This window comes from Struthio camelus, chromosome 18, assembly GCF_040807025.1.
Source record: "Struthio camelus isolate bStrCam1 chromosome 18, bStrCam1.hap1, whole genome shotgun sequence".
In the NCBI taxonomy this organism is placed as follows: domain Eukaryota; kingdom Metazoa; phylum Chordata; class Aves; order Struthioniformes; family Struthionidae; genus Struthio; species Struthio camelus.
The window spans coordinates 4,454,944-4,472,534 of NC_090959.1; the positions used below are offsets into that span (position 1 = coordinate 4,454,944).

General features: G+C 45.4%; 2 protein-coding genes across 5 annotated transcripts in view; both read left to right on the forward strand.

Annotated features, from left to right (window-relative positions):
• The first annotated feature begins 4,281 nt into the window (after positions 1-4,281).
• Positions 4,282-16,822, forward strand: EDEM2 (ER degradation enhancing alpha-mannosidase like protein 2). Of its 4 annotated transcripts, none has more exons than XR_011135399.1 (13): positions 4,282-4,434; positions 4,508-4,618; positions 4,739-4,778; positions 5,221-5,326; positions 6,326-6,451; positions 7,142-7,353; positions 9,097-9,238; positions 9,367-9,491; positions 9,982-10,126; positions 11,225-11,346; positions 11,940-12,616; positions 13,753-13,793; positions 14,407-16,822. XR_011135399.1 is itself a non-coding variant. In XM_068913073.1 (11 exons), exons 1-11 carry the CDS (start codon positions 4,337-4,339, stop codon positions 12,429-12,431), a joined length of 1,719 nt encoding a protein of 572 aa, XP_068769174.1. In that variant the 5' UTR covers positions 4,282-4,336; the 3' UTR covers positions 12,432-13,642. The 4 variants fall into 4 exon arrangements, 1 of the variants encoding a protein (XP_068769174.1); XR_011135400.1 differs by having other exon boundaries at positions 16,609-16,822; XR_011135398.1 differs by having other exon boundaries at positions 13,753-16,822.
• Positions 15,153-17,591, forward strand: part of TRPC4AP (transient receptor potential cation channel subfamily C member 4 associated protein) — a 40,594-nt gene continuing 38,155 nt past the window's right edge. Inside the window, exon 1 of the mRNA XM_009678460.2 lies at positions 15,153-15,280. Coding sequence (XP_009676755.1) covers positions 15,278-15,280 — 3 coding nt within the window. The 5' untranslated portion in view covers positions 15,153-15,277. The remainder of the gene's footprint in view (positions 15,281-17,591) is intronic.

The window sequence follows — 17,591 nt, forward strand, 5'->3', positions numbered from 1 at the left end:
CAGTTCTCAGTGTTCATAAAACTCCTGTTTACGGTTCTTCTCATAGCAGACAAACTCCTACCTTCCACCATGAGTTATAAATATTAATGGGTGATCCTGATTTACATACAGTTTCCGTCTTAATGGGCATCAAAATTGCAGGCAGGGCAACAGCACCACTTAGGGCAACAGCAAGTAGTAAACAAGTCATCAGCCTAAAGATGTCATAAACCAAAGTGTTAAACACCCCTATAATAATTACACCCTCTCCCACATCCAAATGAAACTTCATGTAATTTTGCAAGTAGCTTTTTCATAAAGACAGAATGCCTGATGAGCTGGATAGAGAGACATCTGAAGAAGCACTTAAGTCTGATGTGGCCTAAATATTTTAGTAACATGCTATGTCCATTTGAAAGCACCTCTCTCCACATCTTGTTCAATATATTGCATGCAGGCCTATGTAACTTGCATGACCCGAGGAAAGGTGCACGCCACATAAACGTTCCTCTAGCGCACGCTACAGCCACACCAAAATGTCATTTCTCTAGATAATTCCTATACCTCTAGCAGTATCTGCTTTCATTAACAGCAAGGCAATTGCCATATGACTACCTGAAAGTTGCTGTTTATCCTAACAACAGCATAACTAACAGAGCCATGCAGCATCATTTACCCCGGTTTGTCCAAGATGCCTAACTAAAACCCTGAGGACTGGTACAATGTGCTCCTCTCTGGAAACGAAAGCTACTCTCAGCCTGGTTTCTACAGTTTTCCAGTTTTCTCCAGCACTGGTGGAGTTTGAGGTGATAACAACAAATTCACTTGGCTTCAGTGGGGCTTAAACCAAATCTGCAGCTATGTCAGGAGACAGAACAGCCAATGCTTAGGAAGAGACAGGCCAGAGCCCAGCATTTATTCACGGCTCTGTCTGCCTCCCAGATGTTCGTGCTGGGCCTGCAGGCCTGTCCCCCTCCCAGGAAATGGCAAGTAGAGTGAAAAGCACGGCACCAAAAGTGGCCTTTTCCCAATGAGCTCAGTTTTCCACCAACTGTTCCTCCCAGCCACTGCTCTGCTAGCCCATCACGGTCCTCAGAGGAGCAATTCAACATCATTTACACGCTCCTCCTCTTCTCATCGCTAGTCTTTGATACACCCTGGCCCTTACGGGTTAATAGAGAGAAAGCTCTTCTGTGATTTTCAGCTCAAATCTGTAAAGAAAGGAGCAACATTTTCTTCAGTGAAAATATTTTAGAAGTGCTTAGCGGGGGGCAGTGGCTAATTACCATGCTTCAATTAGTGTTCATGGTACTGTAGCCCTGGAATCTGTCTCTTCCATGCTCACGGTGGAAACATGCTTCCACCTTCTCCGCATTCCCTCAAGCTGGTGGAGAGACACTGCATGGCTCTGCCTCTGTCGTGTCCTCCTGCTTTTCTTTCAAGTCACATACTGTATCTGTTTCAAAAATACTTTAGTCAACTTTTAGAATTCAATAACTGACTTTGATAGAGAAATTACTGTTCCAGGATATGGTAAATGACAGCGGTCTAGAACGCTGTTAAACTTAAGTCTGGAAAATGAACTTTAATAAAATGTGCTCCAATAATGTACTGTGACAGTTTTTAGTGAAATCAACTCCGATACTTTGATTCTCCCAGGAACGCAGTGAGATATACTCTAGCAGCCTTGAGCCATGGAATAAGAAAGCAGACAGCTTTATGACAAATGGCCCTAGAAACCTAAATTACAGCTGCAGCAAATGAACAATGTGTCGAAATTACTCGGTGGCTTTTTGCTGGAGCCACCGAGAGCTGTGGGCAGCCGTCTTTGTACATGAGGGTACACTGACACCTAGCGGGACAGCCCCGGGCAAGGAACCAGCCCGCCTGCCCCTCCGCTAGGCTTTACACCACGGCCCGCCCTGGAGCAACCCACAGCTTCAGGAAAGACTATGCCCAAAGGAATGTGGTGAAGTAAGGCTTCTGTTTCCTGCTACCTCACCATCATTTGCTGTGAGGCATTCAGTACATGAGCCTTGGGATAAAGTGCTTTTTTTTATTAGCGAACAACAAGAATAGTCAGTCCTCAGTGATACTAAATGCTAGCATGACGCAGCAAACTGTGGGGTTATTTATGGACCTTCCTGTCCTACAAGCTGCACCTTTGTCAGGTCAAAGACTAGATTGTCACCTCTCAGCTCGTTGCCCCTCTCCCTGCCAGGGTACCAAGCCACTTACTCCTTACCTACGGGCAGGGACGGGGGAGAAAGCAAATAATTTACTGTGGATCAATGAAGGTTTAGTGATGCTCGGGCAGACAGACACCATGTCGCAAAGAAAAGTCAGAGGAAACAAAAACATAACCTGCTAGTGAAGCAGCGGTGTGCTAAAATCCATTGTAATCACACCAGGACTATCTGAAACCTTCCTTGGTCTGAATGAGCCACAGTGCTGATAGTCCTCCAGGGGACTACCTGCCATTCTCTTTTCTTTTTCAGAAAAATTGGCTGTTGTGAGCCCAACTGCTTCAGAGCAGGGGTGGTACCAGTGGTGGTACCAACTGCCACGGAAAGACCTTCACAATGTAAATGTTCTACAGCTCAGGGAGGAAGGGGGATGCACTAGGTTGATGCTGATGCTCCTTTTCAAAAGAGCACAGAAAAAGCACTGCTCATGTGTCCTTTTGGGCTTCAGGAACTCTAATCTCCTCCAAGCTGCTTAATATCTACAGAAGCCAGAAGATATCCTGGGACTTCACGAGAGCGAGTGCCAGCGCTTTCTCTCAGCCCTTGGAACGTCAGCTCCTAATGAGGAGGGCTGGGAACGCTCAGGTGCGCTTGTGTAGCGAGCAGGGGGAGAACAGGCTCTCTGGGGACTGGCTGGAGGAAGGCAAAAACGAGGATTCTCAGCAAATGAAACCTCTCCTTCAAGAATCAGATGAAGAGGGATTTTCTTAGGACTGTTTGGAAAGAAGACAGAGATGGCACGAGATACAGCGTCAATTAAAATAGGACTGAAACCATGCATGAGAAGGGATACATTCTATTAAGTTACATGCAGTGCTTAGCACTTTGTGGATCATAATACAGTAACTAATTTCAAAACAGCATTAATAATGGAATCACAGAATCACAGAACGGTTGAGGTTGGAAGGGACCTCTGGAGATCATCTAGTGCAATCTCCCTGCTCAAGCAGGGTCCTCTAGAGCACATTGCCCAGGATCACATCCAGACGGGTTTTAATTATCTCCAGCGAAGGAGACTCCACCACCTCTCTGGGCAACCTGTGTGTGAATGAACTATAACTATGAATCAGTATTACAAATAAGCTGTTTTGTGTCCTGAAACTCATGCTTGCTTCTGAAGGTAGCAACATCAAGAATTAATTTTTCACTGAGGTCCATTTCGATAGCAAGGTATTTGTTTTCAGGTCTGAGAGCTAGGTCTGCAGCGCTGCCAGCGCCTCCAGCTCCTGGGCACGAACACGCTGCAGTTCCCAGCCACGCTAGGGCTTGCTCTCGCTGCCTTGTGATGGACCCGGGCTGATCATTTCTGCCTCACAGGATCTCTGTCTGTCCCTATACCGTGACAAAGTTACGGCCTCAAGCAAAACAGGAATTTCCTCCTCCGTACTGAACCGTTGGCAGCTACTTCCAGCCGTGTTTTTATCACAGTAAACCCAAGTAAGGGACTACTCAGCCTCACAGGAGACACGGCTAGTCACACCTGCAAAGTTCAGTGGATCCACAGGGCCTTCGTGCTGCTTCAGAGGCACGCCGCGGGCGGCAGGCCTCCACCGACGCTTTGGGCAGGCTCGCTCACGTGAGCACCGCCGACACCCCCGCCTCGCCGACACCCCCCGCCGACACCCCCGCCGACACCCCCGCCTCGCCGACACCCCCGCCGACACCCCCGCTCCGCCCCGCCCAGCCCCGCCGACACCCCCGCCTCGCCGACACCCCCCGCCGACACCCCCGCCTCGCCGACACCCCCCGCCGACACCCCCGCTCCGCCCCGCCCAGCCCCGCCGACACCCCCGCCGACACCCCCGCCGACACCCCCGCCGACACCCCCTCCCCGCCCCGCCCCGCCCCGCCGACACCCCCGCCGACACCCCCCGCCGACACCCCCGCTCCGCCCCGCCCCGCCCCGCCGACACCCCCGCCGACACCCCCGCCGACACCCCCGCCCCGCCCCGCCCGCCCCGGAAGGAGCCGCCCGGCCGGCCGGCGCTTCCGGCGGGCGCCTGGTCGCGGGGCGCGTGCGCCGGCAGCCTCCTCGGCTCCCATTGGCTGGCGTTGGGGGGGCGGGGCCCGGCGGCGGCGGGCGGTGAGGCGGCGGGCGGTGAGGCGGCGCCATGCTGCGGTCGCTGGGCTCGTTGCTGTGCCTGTGGGCCCTGCGCCTGCCGGCGGGGCCCGGCGCGGCCTCCCGGGGGCTCGACGTCGCGTCCTACAGGTGAGGCGGGCGGGGCGGCGGGGCCGGCGCCGAGCGGGGCCGGAGCTGAGCGGGGCCATGCCTTGTGCCGCAGGGAGCGGGTGCGCGCCATGTTCTACCACGCCTACGAGCACTACCTGGAGAGCGCCTTCCCCTACGACGAGCTGCGGCCGCTCACCTGCGACGGGCAGGACACCTGGGGCAGGTAGGGGCCGTCCCGGCGGGTCGCCTGGCCTGGCCTGGCCGTGTCCGCCGGGGCCGCGGGGCCACCCGCGGCCCGGCTCCCGCCTCGCCTCGCCTCACCTCACCATCTCTCCCCACACAGCTTTTCCCTCACGCTGATCGACGCCCTGGACACGCTGCTGGTGAGTACGACCTGCCCAGCACCCCTCCCGGGCCAGGCTGCGCGCCGCCTCTCACTGCAGCCTGGCTGTCGGACAGCTCAAGGCCGTGACCGGCTTCTGTTCCAACACCTGTTTCTTATGCTGTAGTGACTAAGAGCCAATTGTTAATGGACCGAGGAGGTTTTGCGTTTCACTTCCCTCCAGCGGCAAGAGGCTGGTGGCCAGAGCTCCCTATCTCTGGCACCTCTTAGCTCTGGGATAAACGCCTACAGTGTGGGAAGAAAAGGATTTGAAGTGAGATGAGACCCTTGCCTTTTTACTATCTTCTACAAATAACAATCTCACAAAACAGTAAAACAAAATAAGAATTCCCCTCCCTAACGCTGAATCACACCTTTATTTTTCCATGCCATCATCCTTTAAACTCTGAGCCACGTTCTCTGTTATCCTGCTCCCCCTGCAGATCTTGGGAAACGTTTCTGAGTTCCAGAGAGTCGTCAACGTGCTGCAGGAAGGGGTGGATTTTGATATTGATGTCAATGCATCTGTCTTTGAAACTAACATTCGAGGTGAGGTGCGTCTTCTTCACGGTGCTTATGCTGGAGTTCCTTTGCATACAAGTTTGTGAACTGTACACAGGCATAATGCAAAGTAACAGTCAGAATGAATTTCTATATGTGTTGTAACAGGACGCACGCACAAGGAAAAAATCCAAAGCAAATGTAACTTCCCTTTTCTCTTTGCACATTGCTGTTCTGCTTCTTTCCTCTGTGCAAACGGAACAAGACGTGGCACTTTCATTATTTTGGTGCCACGTTTTAAGGTTTGGACTAAATATCCTTTCTGTTGAAATGAGATGGTACAAGTGGAACGTACTATTGTCCATCAAAATGACTTACGTTGTTTTTTTACGTACTGTTTTGGAATAGCAATTAATAATCTCTTGCTTTAGTGACTTAAAGTGAAACTTGTCTTTTTTGCATCCAGCTAAAAGACACTGACAGGGAACGTTTTTTCTCCTGGCAAATATCACTGAGCCAATTTCTGCAGCACTGTAATTTCTGTGTATGTAATCTTAACTCATACTTGTTATGTGACAGTAGACAAGCCTGTGAAAAGGTCTGATAACTCCCTGCCTCTGTCATCCATAGTGTAATTCTTGCCTCTGTCACCTAGATACTTCTTCTCCTCGGTATTTAAGCAAGTATGCTATATTATTTTACAGAAACATAGTTTTAAGCTGTCTTGAAGAAATGAAGCACACCTCTCTTAGAGGTCCATATTCGTTACGCTATTAGCTCTTTGGCTGTCTACAGGGTAGCAAAGCAAGTAGGACCTGATGCTGCTAATATAATGGAAGAAATCTAATTGACTACTCTTTGCGAACAGACAAAAACCAAACCGCTTCTTTTCTGTGGCATGTTGTGTTAGACTGTTAAAGATGAGCCATCTCACTTTATTCCCCGTGGACACAGCCTCTGTGTCATGATAACATAACACTAGTTTCAGATTTTATTCCTTCCCCCCACCCCCATCCTTTAATGGGCTTCTTATTGTGCACCTTCCAGTGGTGGGTGGTCTCCTCTCCGCTCACTTGCTGTCAAAGAAGGCTGGTGTTGAAGTAGACGTGGGGTGGCCGTGCTCTGGACCTCTCCTGAGGATGGCAGAGGAAGCAGCTCGCAAACTCCTGCCTGGTAAGGACTTGGCTGTTTTGTGTTGCCGTGTTGTAGTTTCTGAGGTAATTGCTGTGGTTGATAAAGATGGCACTGCTTAATGTTTAAAGCTATAAAGCAGCCCCACTTTTCCTGGGCTCAAAGAAAGTTTAGTTTACGGGAAAACATTGCGTTAAGTGCATGATACCAGTTGTAAATATGTATGCAAAGCATATTAGCATGTTAATTGCTCCTGAGGCAGGGGGTATACCTTATATAAATAAATAAAGTCGACTGCTGCTAGTATGTGTGCTCTAATAGCACAACACTTTCACTGTTCAGTGCACACACAGGGCTACACTTGAGAATTATGTGCTCAGCGTTTGCACCTTGCTATTAGGTGTGTGTGTAGTTGTGTCTAGTTTCTTGACTGCCCTGCTTGTGCAGCAAACAAAGCAGGGATGCAGTCTGCTGTTCTGGTGAAGGTGAGGGATCTGCAGTAGCTGTCCAGTACTCTGTGTGTAGTTTGCGGTACTCTCCTCTCTGTCCCCTTGCTGGATCACACTACGTTTTCATTTTGTTCTTTGCAATTACTGGGATTGCTCCAGGCCCGTCTCTTGCTGCTGTATGTGCAGTGAAATGTGAGGCGCAGATTTGCTCAGCAATCTGTTAAATGCTGTCAGAGAGCCCACAGTGAACACTCTCATTTGAACCAGAAACATCATGTTTCAGCTTTTCAGACCCCAACTGGGATGCCTTATGGAACAGTGAACTTGCTGCATGGAGTAAACCCTGGTGAGACCCCAGTTACCTGTACTGCTGGAATTGGTACGTTTATAGTGGAATTTGCCACTTTAAGCCACCTTACTGGTGATCCGGTGTTTGAGGATGTTGCCAGGAAGGCCCTGAAGGCACTGTGGAAAAATCGCTCAGATATCGGACTGGTGAGTGAGGAAACAAACTCTGAATTTGCTTGCTTGCTGTCTGTATTACGTGGGGTGCAATTTAAGTGTAAGCAAGTATAAGCAGAGAGAACACAGTACTAGATAAATAATCACAGTGGTAGTAATTGTGCTGAAAGGAGTGTGCCTGACATTGTTGCTGAACACCTGCAGCATCCCCATCTCTGCCTTTAGTGCTGCAATCCAGTATTATGCCATTGTTCTGTTCCATAGCAGATGTGGTTGGGAGACAAGTGCTTTATACCAGATATTGCAGTTTTTCCAAAGGCAGCTGCACCAAATTAAATAAAAGGTTCGCCTAATGTCTGGCCTGACAATGGCCTACAGAAGAGAACAAAACACAGCAAGAACACACAAATGTTCCCAACCCCTGCAGCTTTGATGTTTTGGGGATATCTAGAGCTAGAAATGGTGTCTCTGTTTTCACTGTCTGCTGATCAATCTTTCTTCAGTTAATTTTTCTAGTTGCTTTTTGATCCTATGTAAACTACAAGTGTTGTGCATGTGAAAAGGCAAAGATTTATTCATATGCTATGTGAAGAAGCGTTTCTTCTTGTTTGCTTTTGGATTTGCTATTTTTACTTAATGCCTCTGATTCTTGTATTGGAAAAAACTGAGCAACTCTTTTTCATCTTTGCCAAGCCAGTAATGATTGTGTATTGTATCCTCCATCAGCTGGGTCTCTCTCCAGTGTTAAGAGTCCCAGATTTGAAAGATCTATTTCAATATTAGAACGGCAGCTCTCTTATGTCTCTGACCATCCTTGGCGTCCTTCTTTGTGTTTGCACCTCTTCGTCTTGCCCTACCTTTTTGTAAGATAGGGATTAGGACAAGATGCAGCACATTCAAGAGGTAGATTTTTACAGCAGCATAATGACTTTTTATCTTGACCCTTACACCTCTTCAAGTCATGATCCTCTGGAGGTACTGTCTGTTACTCTGCGGTCTTTCTGGCTCGCTGCCTGGTCATAGTTTTCATCTTTTCCTTCTTGAAATGCTATTTTTAATGCTGAAGTTTGACCTAATCCAAGGAAGGTTTTCTTTTCTTTTCGTTTTTTGTTTTCACGTATCAATTCATTTGGATTTTTGACTTAAGTTTGGAGGATACTCGCATGGACTAAAATACACCACTGCTTTAAGTGTTTTCCGTTGACACTTCTGTTTTCTGCAGAACACTAGAAGCATCTGGTGTTTAAATGCCCAGTTCATAGATGGGTAATTTTTAGAAAGCAGTCACGTAGCATATTTGAAAAAACTATAGTGAAAATTTAAATCCCGGCAAAACTGTTTCTCAGCTCCGTTATGCCACAGCATAGAAGCGAGGTACCACACAATTTTTTCCTTGTGTCTGAAAAATTTAAAAATTTAAATTAGTTTTCATTTAAAATTTGATGGCTGTACTCCGTTGCCCTTTCTTATGTGAGAAGAAACCCAGCAAAGTTCTGCTTGTGGAATTGTAATATTTAAAAGTCCTAAACAAAATGCTGCACCGGTGTAGCATTTATATTGGAAGCATAAAATCTCTAGATGGTATTTTTCTGTGGTTTGTACTTCTCTAAGGTTGATCAGCATGTCTTTGTATAGTGGAGAAAATGATGTTTGGTATGAACACGTGAATATATTGTTCTGAAACTAGGCTGAGGGTTTTTTCTTTTTTACATATTTGGTAGATGATCTTTGATTCTACTCTAAATCCCTCTTTCCTCCTTCCCTGACTTTTCCCAGGTCGGTAACCACATCGATGTGATAACTGCCAAATGGGTAGCTCAGGATGCTGGCATTGGGGCTGGAGTGGACTCCTACTTTGAATACCTTGTTAAAGGAGCCATTCTCCTGCAGGACAAAGAGCTGATGTCCATGTTCCTAGGTGAGTAGTTCGTTTTCTGTGTGATGGGTCCCAAGAATACCTCCTTGACTGCACCTGTAAAAAGTTTGCATGTGAGACTGTAGGAGGATAAGCTGTTGGATTACCGACCCTTCTGTGTTTCTTCACAGAATATAACAAAGCTATTAAAAATTATACAAAGTTTGATGACTGGTACCTCTGGGTACAGATGTACAAAGGAACAGTGTCCATGCCCGTTTTTCAGTCTCTGGAGGCCTACTGGCCAGGCCTACAGGTAAGAACTGTCATACCAGTAGCATACAGGAATTCTGTTCATCTGTCGTGGGTCCATCTTTAATACGGAACAGTTACAGATATAACCCTCATCTCTTCTGGTTAAGCCCGGTTCTGATCTCTTGTAAAATCTACAATAGCCTGAGCCTGTAGAAGAGCAGTTGTTGACTTCATCTGTGTTCTAGAGAAAAGCCTCTCGCTAAGCATGATGGGAGGGCAGTTTTGTTGTAACAAACTAAGTAGCAAGGAGACTTCATGTTATTTCGGGCATGCAGAATGTGATCCAACAGAAAAGCAGCATCCAGCTTTTCTTCAGTCCTGCCTATTCTTAAGGCATCCCGCCTAAGTATTTGTTATGCGATTCAGACTTGCTGAACAACCCATTTTTGTCACCTTCTCTTGCTTTGACTGTAGAAGTATTATCAAGTCAATTCCTTTGCCATCTTTTTTCCAGCTGAATGTTGCTTTGCTAACTGTTTCTTCTCTCTCAGAGCCTGATTGGAGATGTAGATAATGCCATGCGAACTTTCCTCAACTATTACACTGTTTGGAAGCAGTTTGGTGGACTGCCTGAGTTCTACAACATTCCCCAGGGCTATACAGTGGAGAAAAGAGAAGGATATCCGCTCAGGCCTGGTAAGCAGAAATAAAATAAGAAGCATGTGGAATTCTGCTTTTGTTCTGGTAGTGAGATCAAATGTTGGCAATATCTGCCCCCTAAAGGTCCCAAGTTTTGCTTTGAGTTGGTTCTTGCATGCATCTTACGTGATTGCCATGCTCAAAGCCACACGTTTTGATATCTGCCATTCATAAAAGGCAGGGCTACCTTAAAAAGGATGCAAACCATAGTGTTACTATTATAAAGGGGGCCTTTTGATGAATTGGGTTCACAGTGTAGGATTTGATACGTTTAAGTGTTTGAATTCAGAATATCCCTTGCTAGAGAATCTTAAGTCAGTGCAGAATGTTAATGTGACTGTTAAATTTAGGAAGTGAAAGTGAGTATGAGTAGACTGCTCCAGCTCTGTTGAGTGAAATTCCTCAAATAAGCTAATTCTAGTAACACTAGTGAAGTTCAGCAGATGAGAGGTTTGTATGTTGTCTGTGATCTGCAATGGAATGACTTATCTTTTTCCTGTTGTTTACAACTCTTCTTCTTCCACATGTGACTATATTTGTAAATGAGCATAAACTGAGTTCCTTTTAGTTTGAACATTCAGGTGACATTCACATTGGACACATCTATCAAATTCTCACCAACGTTATCTTTAAAAGGTATTATATCATCAAAAAAAAAAAAACCTTACTACTTTAGTAAATAAGGAAAGTATAATGCCTATGTTGTCTATGTAGAGTACTTTCATAATGCCTATTTTGCAGTGTTTTAGATACCCCTATTTCAGTGGTTTAAAATCATATTCAGGGGTTTGAATCTTTTATATATAATTCTATCTAGATTTTTTTTTTTCCTTAAACAGTTTTAAATCCTTTCCTCTCTCCCCCCTTCTCCTTCCTGAATGTGGGAAGGGACTATTTTTCAGTCTTACCTGAGTTAATGGAATCTGATTACTGCGAGTTTCTTTTGTAGCATATCCTCAGTAAAAGAAGCTCTCTCTGCTATGGCCAGAGGAAGTACAAAACAGGCCACTTACTGACCATCTTAAAGTAATATTGTTAACTCGGTACAAGGAACATCTTGTCTTGATTTTTATGCTTGCAACTGCGTTTTGGCAGAGCTGATTGAGAGTGCAATGTATCTGTACCGTGCTACACGAGACCCCACCCTCTTGGAACTGGGAAGAGATGCGGTGGAGTCTATCGAGAAAATCAGCAAGGTGGACTGTGGCTTTGCAACAGTAAGTATAGCTGCTAGAAATCAGTTTTTAGCTAGAAAGCCTTGTCACGAATGACTTTTTGCCATTGAGCGAACATATATCGGGCTGAAACATGACTTCTTTTTCAAATGAACACCTTGTATTTCTCTGTAAAGCTGATCTGATAATGCTAGTCATGTTTCTGAGGAACTTCCCTCTTAGCCTGAAAACTGGGTCAAATTCTGTCAGTAGTAGTTGCACCAGAGCCCAAAACATGGGACAGCATTAGAAGCTTCTCCAGCTTCTGGAGTAAGAAGGAGCCATGGGATTTTTTTTTAGGCAGGGAAATGGTGAGAAGATTGCTTATTCTTCTACTCCTTACCCACACAGGAAGTGCTTTTCTTCTGATTTAGTTTCCTGTTCCTTATCATTAGTCTGTGCTAATTCAAAGCAACTGAGAACTAGTTGAAATACTTGCATGCAATCATTTGAAATATGGGGTGGATTGCTATCATACTTACTCTGCTATTTGAATTACATGAATTGCAAGCTGGTTTTACTTTCCTCCAAAGTTCATGAATTCTCATGCCTTAATTACAGTATAAGTGTAACCCACTGGATTGCTTCTCTTGCAGATAAAGGACTTGAGAGATCACAGACTGGATAATCGCATGGAATCCTTCTTTTTGGCTGAAACAGTGAAATACTTGTATCTGCTGTTTGACCCAGACAACTTCATTCACAATGATGGGTCAGTCTTTGATGTGGTGTTCACACCATATGGGGAGTGCATCTTGAATGCTGGAGGATACATCTTTAACACAGAAGCTCATCCTATAGACCCTGCTGCGCTGCATTGCTGTAGGAAGTGGAAAGAAGAGCAGTGGGAGGTAGAAGACTTGATGCGAGAATTTTACTCGTTGAAGAGAAACAAGAAATTCACTTTAAAAAGAGCCTCAGACCATGGTGAAGGGGAAAGCGTGGAGAACTCTGTAGATGCCTCTTCAGAGAGTGGTGGAGAGAGAAGAAACTCTAAGAAGAACGCACACTCCGTCCTGAGTTGCCCCAGTCAGTCTTTTAACTCCAAACTCGCAGTACTGGGACAGGTCTTCCTAGACAACACCTGATTCTGTTTTCGTTATCTGTTTAAATTATTGAACTTGATTCAGACTCTGGGAATGTATTTTTATCATTTCATAATGGAAAAAGTCATACCTCACAATGTGAATTCTGTTATGAAGTAAAACAGCTTCTCGTTAGTCTACTACTGCTGGTTCATAAAACATGATTCAGATGATCAGCTGTTAATGCTGTAAGTTGCTAATTTCAAACCAATTATTTGCTTAAAAAGCAAATGTGTGTTCAGAAAGAAAAGGAAGAGTCTACAGCTCGAGATGTACCTTCTTTATTTCATTGAGTTTCTTTTGAAGTTTTCCAGGCTTACGCACAGTCCACAGCTTGCTTTGCTCCGTAAAAGTGAACCTTAGCTGTTCCCAGCCTATAAGGGAAAAAGCATTGGACTGCCAGCTCTAGTTTCACTTCTGAGACTACAGGTCTCCTCTGTGACGTCCTCCACCTTTATCATTGGCCTCTGTATGAGTGCATGGTTAGCCTGAGAGATTTATGATCAGTCAATAAATTTATGAGATGCAGGCTCAGATTTGTAGATCTAGCATGGGGAAAGGTGTGTCTGTCAAGCATCAAAGGGTGGCTTGGGGGAAAGAAAGGACTTGCTACAGAGAATTGCTCAGTTGCTCTGTATGGAGAATCAATGTGGGTCAATACTATCTGCCTGAAATTGGTTCAGTCAGTGTCCAGGGAACATCCTCTGGAAACTGAGGTGGAGCATGCACTAGCAAAAGTTTGATTGCTTGATCCCCGTGGTGGAGCTCTGTTTCTTCTCTCAGAATCTGACGTGCTGCTTCTATGAAATTTTCTCTTTCCTTCCTCTCCTGAACTTCCCTTTGGGGCCTTATTTGTATAACTCCACATCAGCCACCCCTGTCAGTAAAGCTGGCCTCAGGACAGACTTCCTGAGCTGTATGCATGGTGTGCATAAGGCTAGGTTGGAAAAGGATTTGCTTCAGACTGAAATGCCACTCTCCCTTGCTGCAGAAGACAGCTGAACTAGTTTGTAAGTTGCTTCCTGCAGCAGGAAGTGGGAGAGCCCCCTGTAATCTTTCCTCTAATGGAAACCAAGCTATATTTCCTTTTTTCTTTTTTCCTTTTTGTTTTTTTTCCCTCCTCTCAACAAGTGAGAGGCTGTGTTTGTACCCCTGTTAATGAAACCTCTTGGTGGTGTTCGATTGACTTGAGAAATACAAAGCTTTGTATGTGTTGTTATTAGAGTCTGTTTTCAACAGGTGCATGCAATGACTAGAAGGGGAGGAATTAGCAGTGTTTACAGAATTGGTACTAAGAAGGCTTTTTGTTTGTTTTTGTTTTAAGGCAGAAAAATGATTGACTTCCTTCTTCAAACCTGCTGGAAGGTGAGCAGTCTGGAACAAGCACAAGAATGTCATATTCAATTGCAGAGGCTCCAAAATTGTGTTTGAAATGTGCATTTGGACACTAGTAGGATGGTGTCTTCAGGCCTGAAAAGAGGTTTATATATAGATTACTAGCTAAAATCAACCCGAAGAGTCTTATCACTCCATGTGTGGCCAGCCACTGCTGCCATGTTGTTGTATCTAATATAACTGTTCTCTAGTGGCTTTAAAGTGCACCACTGGCAGCCCAGGTATGTTGGTGGTTTGAGTTTGCATCTAACGCTATTTTGGGTGCCATCTCACACTGATTTGGGCTTGCGTCTAACACTATTGTCCTCCTGTGTGTTTTGCCTGCTTCCATGATGTCTGGCATCTAGTACATGGCTCTGTGAGTGTTGCAGCGTTGGCTTGCACTCTCTGCTCTGAATATCTCGAATATTTGAATATCTTAATGCAACTGTTGCAGGCAGATATTGAGCGGAGCCCCCTAGAACTGAGGCATTGTTAGAAAAAGCAGTAGTTTTTGCTAGTGGCTCCTCATTATAACCATAAGGGGTTTTTTTTGTTGTTGTTTTTCCAGCTTTTCATGTCTCACATGCTGTTTATTGTCCAGCTTGTAGGAAAAACAAAAAACGAGTGTTCACCCACAGCTTCACTAGGTACGCAGTCTGAGTAATCAGCACTGCCCCACCTACGCACTAGAGAGAAGTGAAGGACTCGTGGGATAACCTGCAGATTGCCAACGCAGTAGATCTCTGCTAACCAAAGCATTTTGGTATCCTCGCATAAGTGGCTCCAGTAGCAGAATTGAGGGGTAGTAGCCTTAGGAGGTAAGATCTTTCCTCAGCTCAGCTGGAGATGAAAGAAGGTGTCTGCCTACAGCTACTGTTCTACTGTGAGTGATTAAACTGGATCATGGTAGGTGTTAGCGGATGAATCAAATTAAGGTCATCTTGACAACTGTTATTCTCAGCCTGCCACAACGTTTGAGAGTGGCTACCAGTTTACAAAGACTTCTAAGAAAATATATCAAGATCTCTTTGTTAAGATCCTTAGTTTAAAACAACAACAAAAAAAGTTTAATGGAAAGCTCTATGACTTGGGCTAAGCTGCTGGAGAGCAAACAACGTGCTTAAATCCTAGTGACCTGTGTACAAGTTATGTTATTTCATAGACAGCGTGATGAAGGACAGATGTTTGGGAGGCCCTTTCTAAGGAACAGTAGGATGAAATGATGGTGCCTGTCTGTGCCATTAGAGATCAGATTCCATTTCATGCATGTCCAAGTTGAGAAATTTTGTTCTTAGTGAGGACTTGATGAATCCAGAATTACTATCACAAATCAGTTGAGAAAATAAATTTAAAATGTGTGGTCTTCTACTGTCTCTTCTCCCAGGAGCCTCACAATAAAGGACATCTGTGGGAAGAGATGGTGGGTCTATTTTGGCATATTCCAGCTGGAGGGAGAGCTCTAGTCAAGCAATATGGTGAGCACTTGGTCGTGTTAATAGAATGTGGAGGAGTTTTGTCAGGAATCCAAAATGAAATGTGTGTGAAACACAGATGGATAGTGGCAATTTTGGGAGGTTTCCAAATGAGGCAGATGAGAACTCAAAAGGTCCCACCTACAGTACATATATGTGACATCTGTCAAAGGCTTGAAGCAAATTGTGGAGTTGGTAGAGTTGTGAAAGATAGGACAGAAACCAAATTTAGCATTTGTTGCTGAAGCTACCCTTGTAATTGTTTTATCTTTCTTCTGCTGTAAGCAGCATAAGAAAAAAAAAAAAGTAACTTGAGGCCAGATTTTTTTGGAATATTTCAAAGGTAATTGTTTAAACTTGGAGCGGCTTGGAGAGGCTGTAAATGTGGCTAGGTTGATGGAAGGTCAGATGAACATCTTGTGAATGACTATTTTAGTGGAACTAGCCAGGGAGAAGATGGAGGAAAATGAGAAAAATCTTCACGTGAATTCCTGGCAAAAACATACCTTTGCCAAAAAGCTTGGGAGGGGAGGGGAGTGAGGAAAGTGGACTTTCAGCCTTTTGCCTCTGGAGGCAGTGCGAGTGTATTAAGTGAACGTTGCCATGTTTGCCTTTCTTCAAATGCAACGTTTGGTCTTCTGAGAACAGCAACTTATCTAAACAGCAATCATCCGTTAGCAGATCATGATTTTTACAAATAAGTGATCAACAGCAGGCTCATGCATTATTCATGGTAGCGAGTAGTGAAGTAAGATGCGACACTGAGACCTTCCTAAATACATCTCCTGGATCCCGTCACCTGACATGTGAGGGGTACAAATGGTTAGGCAGTGCTGCTAAGTGACATGTTAATCCCTAGTGTCTCTAAAGGTTTGTCTATCGTTCTTTGTGCAGCAAAGACAAGGAAAAGAGAATATAAACTATGGTCTGTGTTCAGAGGCGTCATGATTTTGGTAGCCAGATCTCATGCTACATTCCTTGCTGTCTCACCAAGAGGTGCAGCTGGGGCGCTCTGTTGGGCGGGTGACAGCAGATCTAAATGTCTAGATGAGGCTGTAGCAAGTAAGGGAGAAGGGCAGCCACCACTGATGGTGCTTGGTCTTTGGGGGCCATCATCACCTCTCAGTTCACTTGCAGCTGCCACTCATGTGCTTGAGAGCTCCTCCTGAAGGATGTGTGTCATGTTTGCCCTCACAGCCACGCTGTTTACCTCCTTTGGCTTGGGCTCCTTAACCCTGTGAGGTATTTGTGATGTCTTGCTTCAGTGTGGAGAATAGCACCTGCCTTGATAGGCTGTGTAAATGCAACCTTTTCCCTCTTTTTCTCGGCAGGAGCAGTTTTGTCATGAAGGCCTATTCTGTGGTCTAGCTTCTTCACATAGTCATGAATTGTGCTTTCATGGCTTATTCTGTTTGATTCAGGAAGCTTTTCGGATGCTGCACTGTGAATTTCAGTTTTGCCCACAAGTTTCTGAACTGCTCACCTCAGCCAGCAGTAGTAAAGCACGTTGAAATTTTAAAGGAAATAAACATATTTTCATGTGACCAGGCTGTTTCCAGTCTTGGAAATCTTGCTTGCTTTATTGAGAATGACTATTCTCCATGTGCCTGTGTAATAAGGGCCTTAGATTATGTAATACATTTATCAAGGCAGTACACTTAGGAATTGCAGCTAATTGCTGTAGGATTCTAGGATTTAGAGTGTGGTGAAACGGGTGTTGATTTCCATCCATTCCAATTGTTTTGGGTGTTAGGCAGAAAAACAAGATGCGAGGAGGAGGTCTGATAGGCAGCCTGCAAGCCACAAGACAGGACAGGTATTTTGAGATCAGACCAATTACTTTAGCTGAATAAATAAGTTATCTGCAAATGGAGTTCCCTGATGTTATTCGTGGAGTGGTTGTTTGGTGCCTGTAATGCTCCTCTGAAGGGTGCGAGACTGAGGGACTCAGCTAGGTGTACAGCTCTGGGCAGCAGCGTGTTTTACCACAAGGTTCCCTGATACTGATTCATAAGAACAAGATCCACACCGGGTAGTGCCACCAGCTTTACTGAATGTTGTTTGAGCTTAATGCTGAGCCTAATAAATCCGGTTAGGCCTGCGGAGGAGGAGAGGTGTCGTATTTGCTAAGGTTAGAAGACTAGTGGAAAAATCTGGCCAGTAAAGTCATGATGACAGATAAGCTCGCCTGGCCTCCTCTGGTTTATCTGTAGCGTCCCTTGACAGCTTGTGCCAAGACAAGTGGCTGTGCCCCGCTCCTGCGGCACAGTTGGCAGGAGGGAATGTGTGCCCTTGCCTCAGTTTACCATCTGCT

Excerpts from the sequence above, each read along its gene's own strand:
- EDEM2 (XM_068913073.1), top strand. The coding sequence starts at position 4,337 with ATGCTGCGGTCGCTGGGCTCGTTGCTGTGCCTGTGGGCCCTGCGCCTG. Across the intron at positions 4,619-4,738 it reads GGGCAGGACACCTGGGGCAG|CTTTTCCCTCACGCTGATCG; the intron begins GTAGGGGCCGTC and ends CTCCCCACACAG. Across the intron at positions 11,347-11,939 it reads TGGACTGTGGCTTTGCAACA|ATAAAGGACTTGAGAGATCA; the intron begins GTAAGTATAGCT and ends CTTCTCTTGCAG.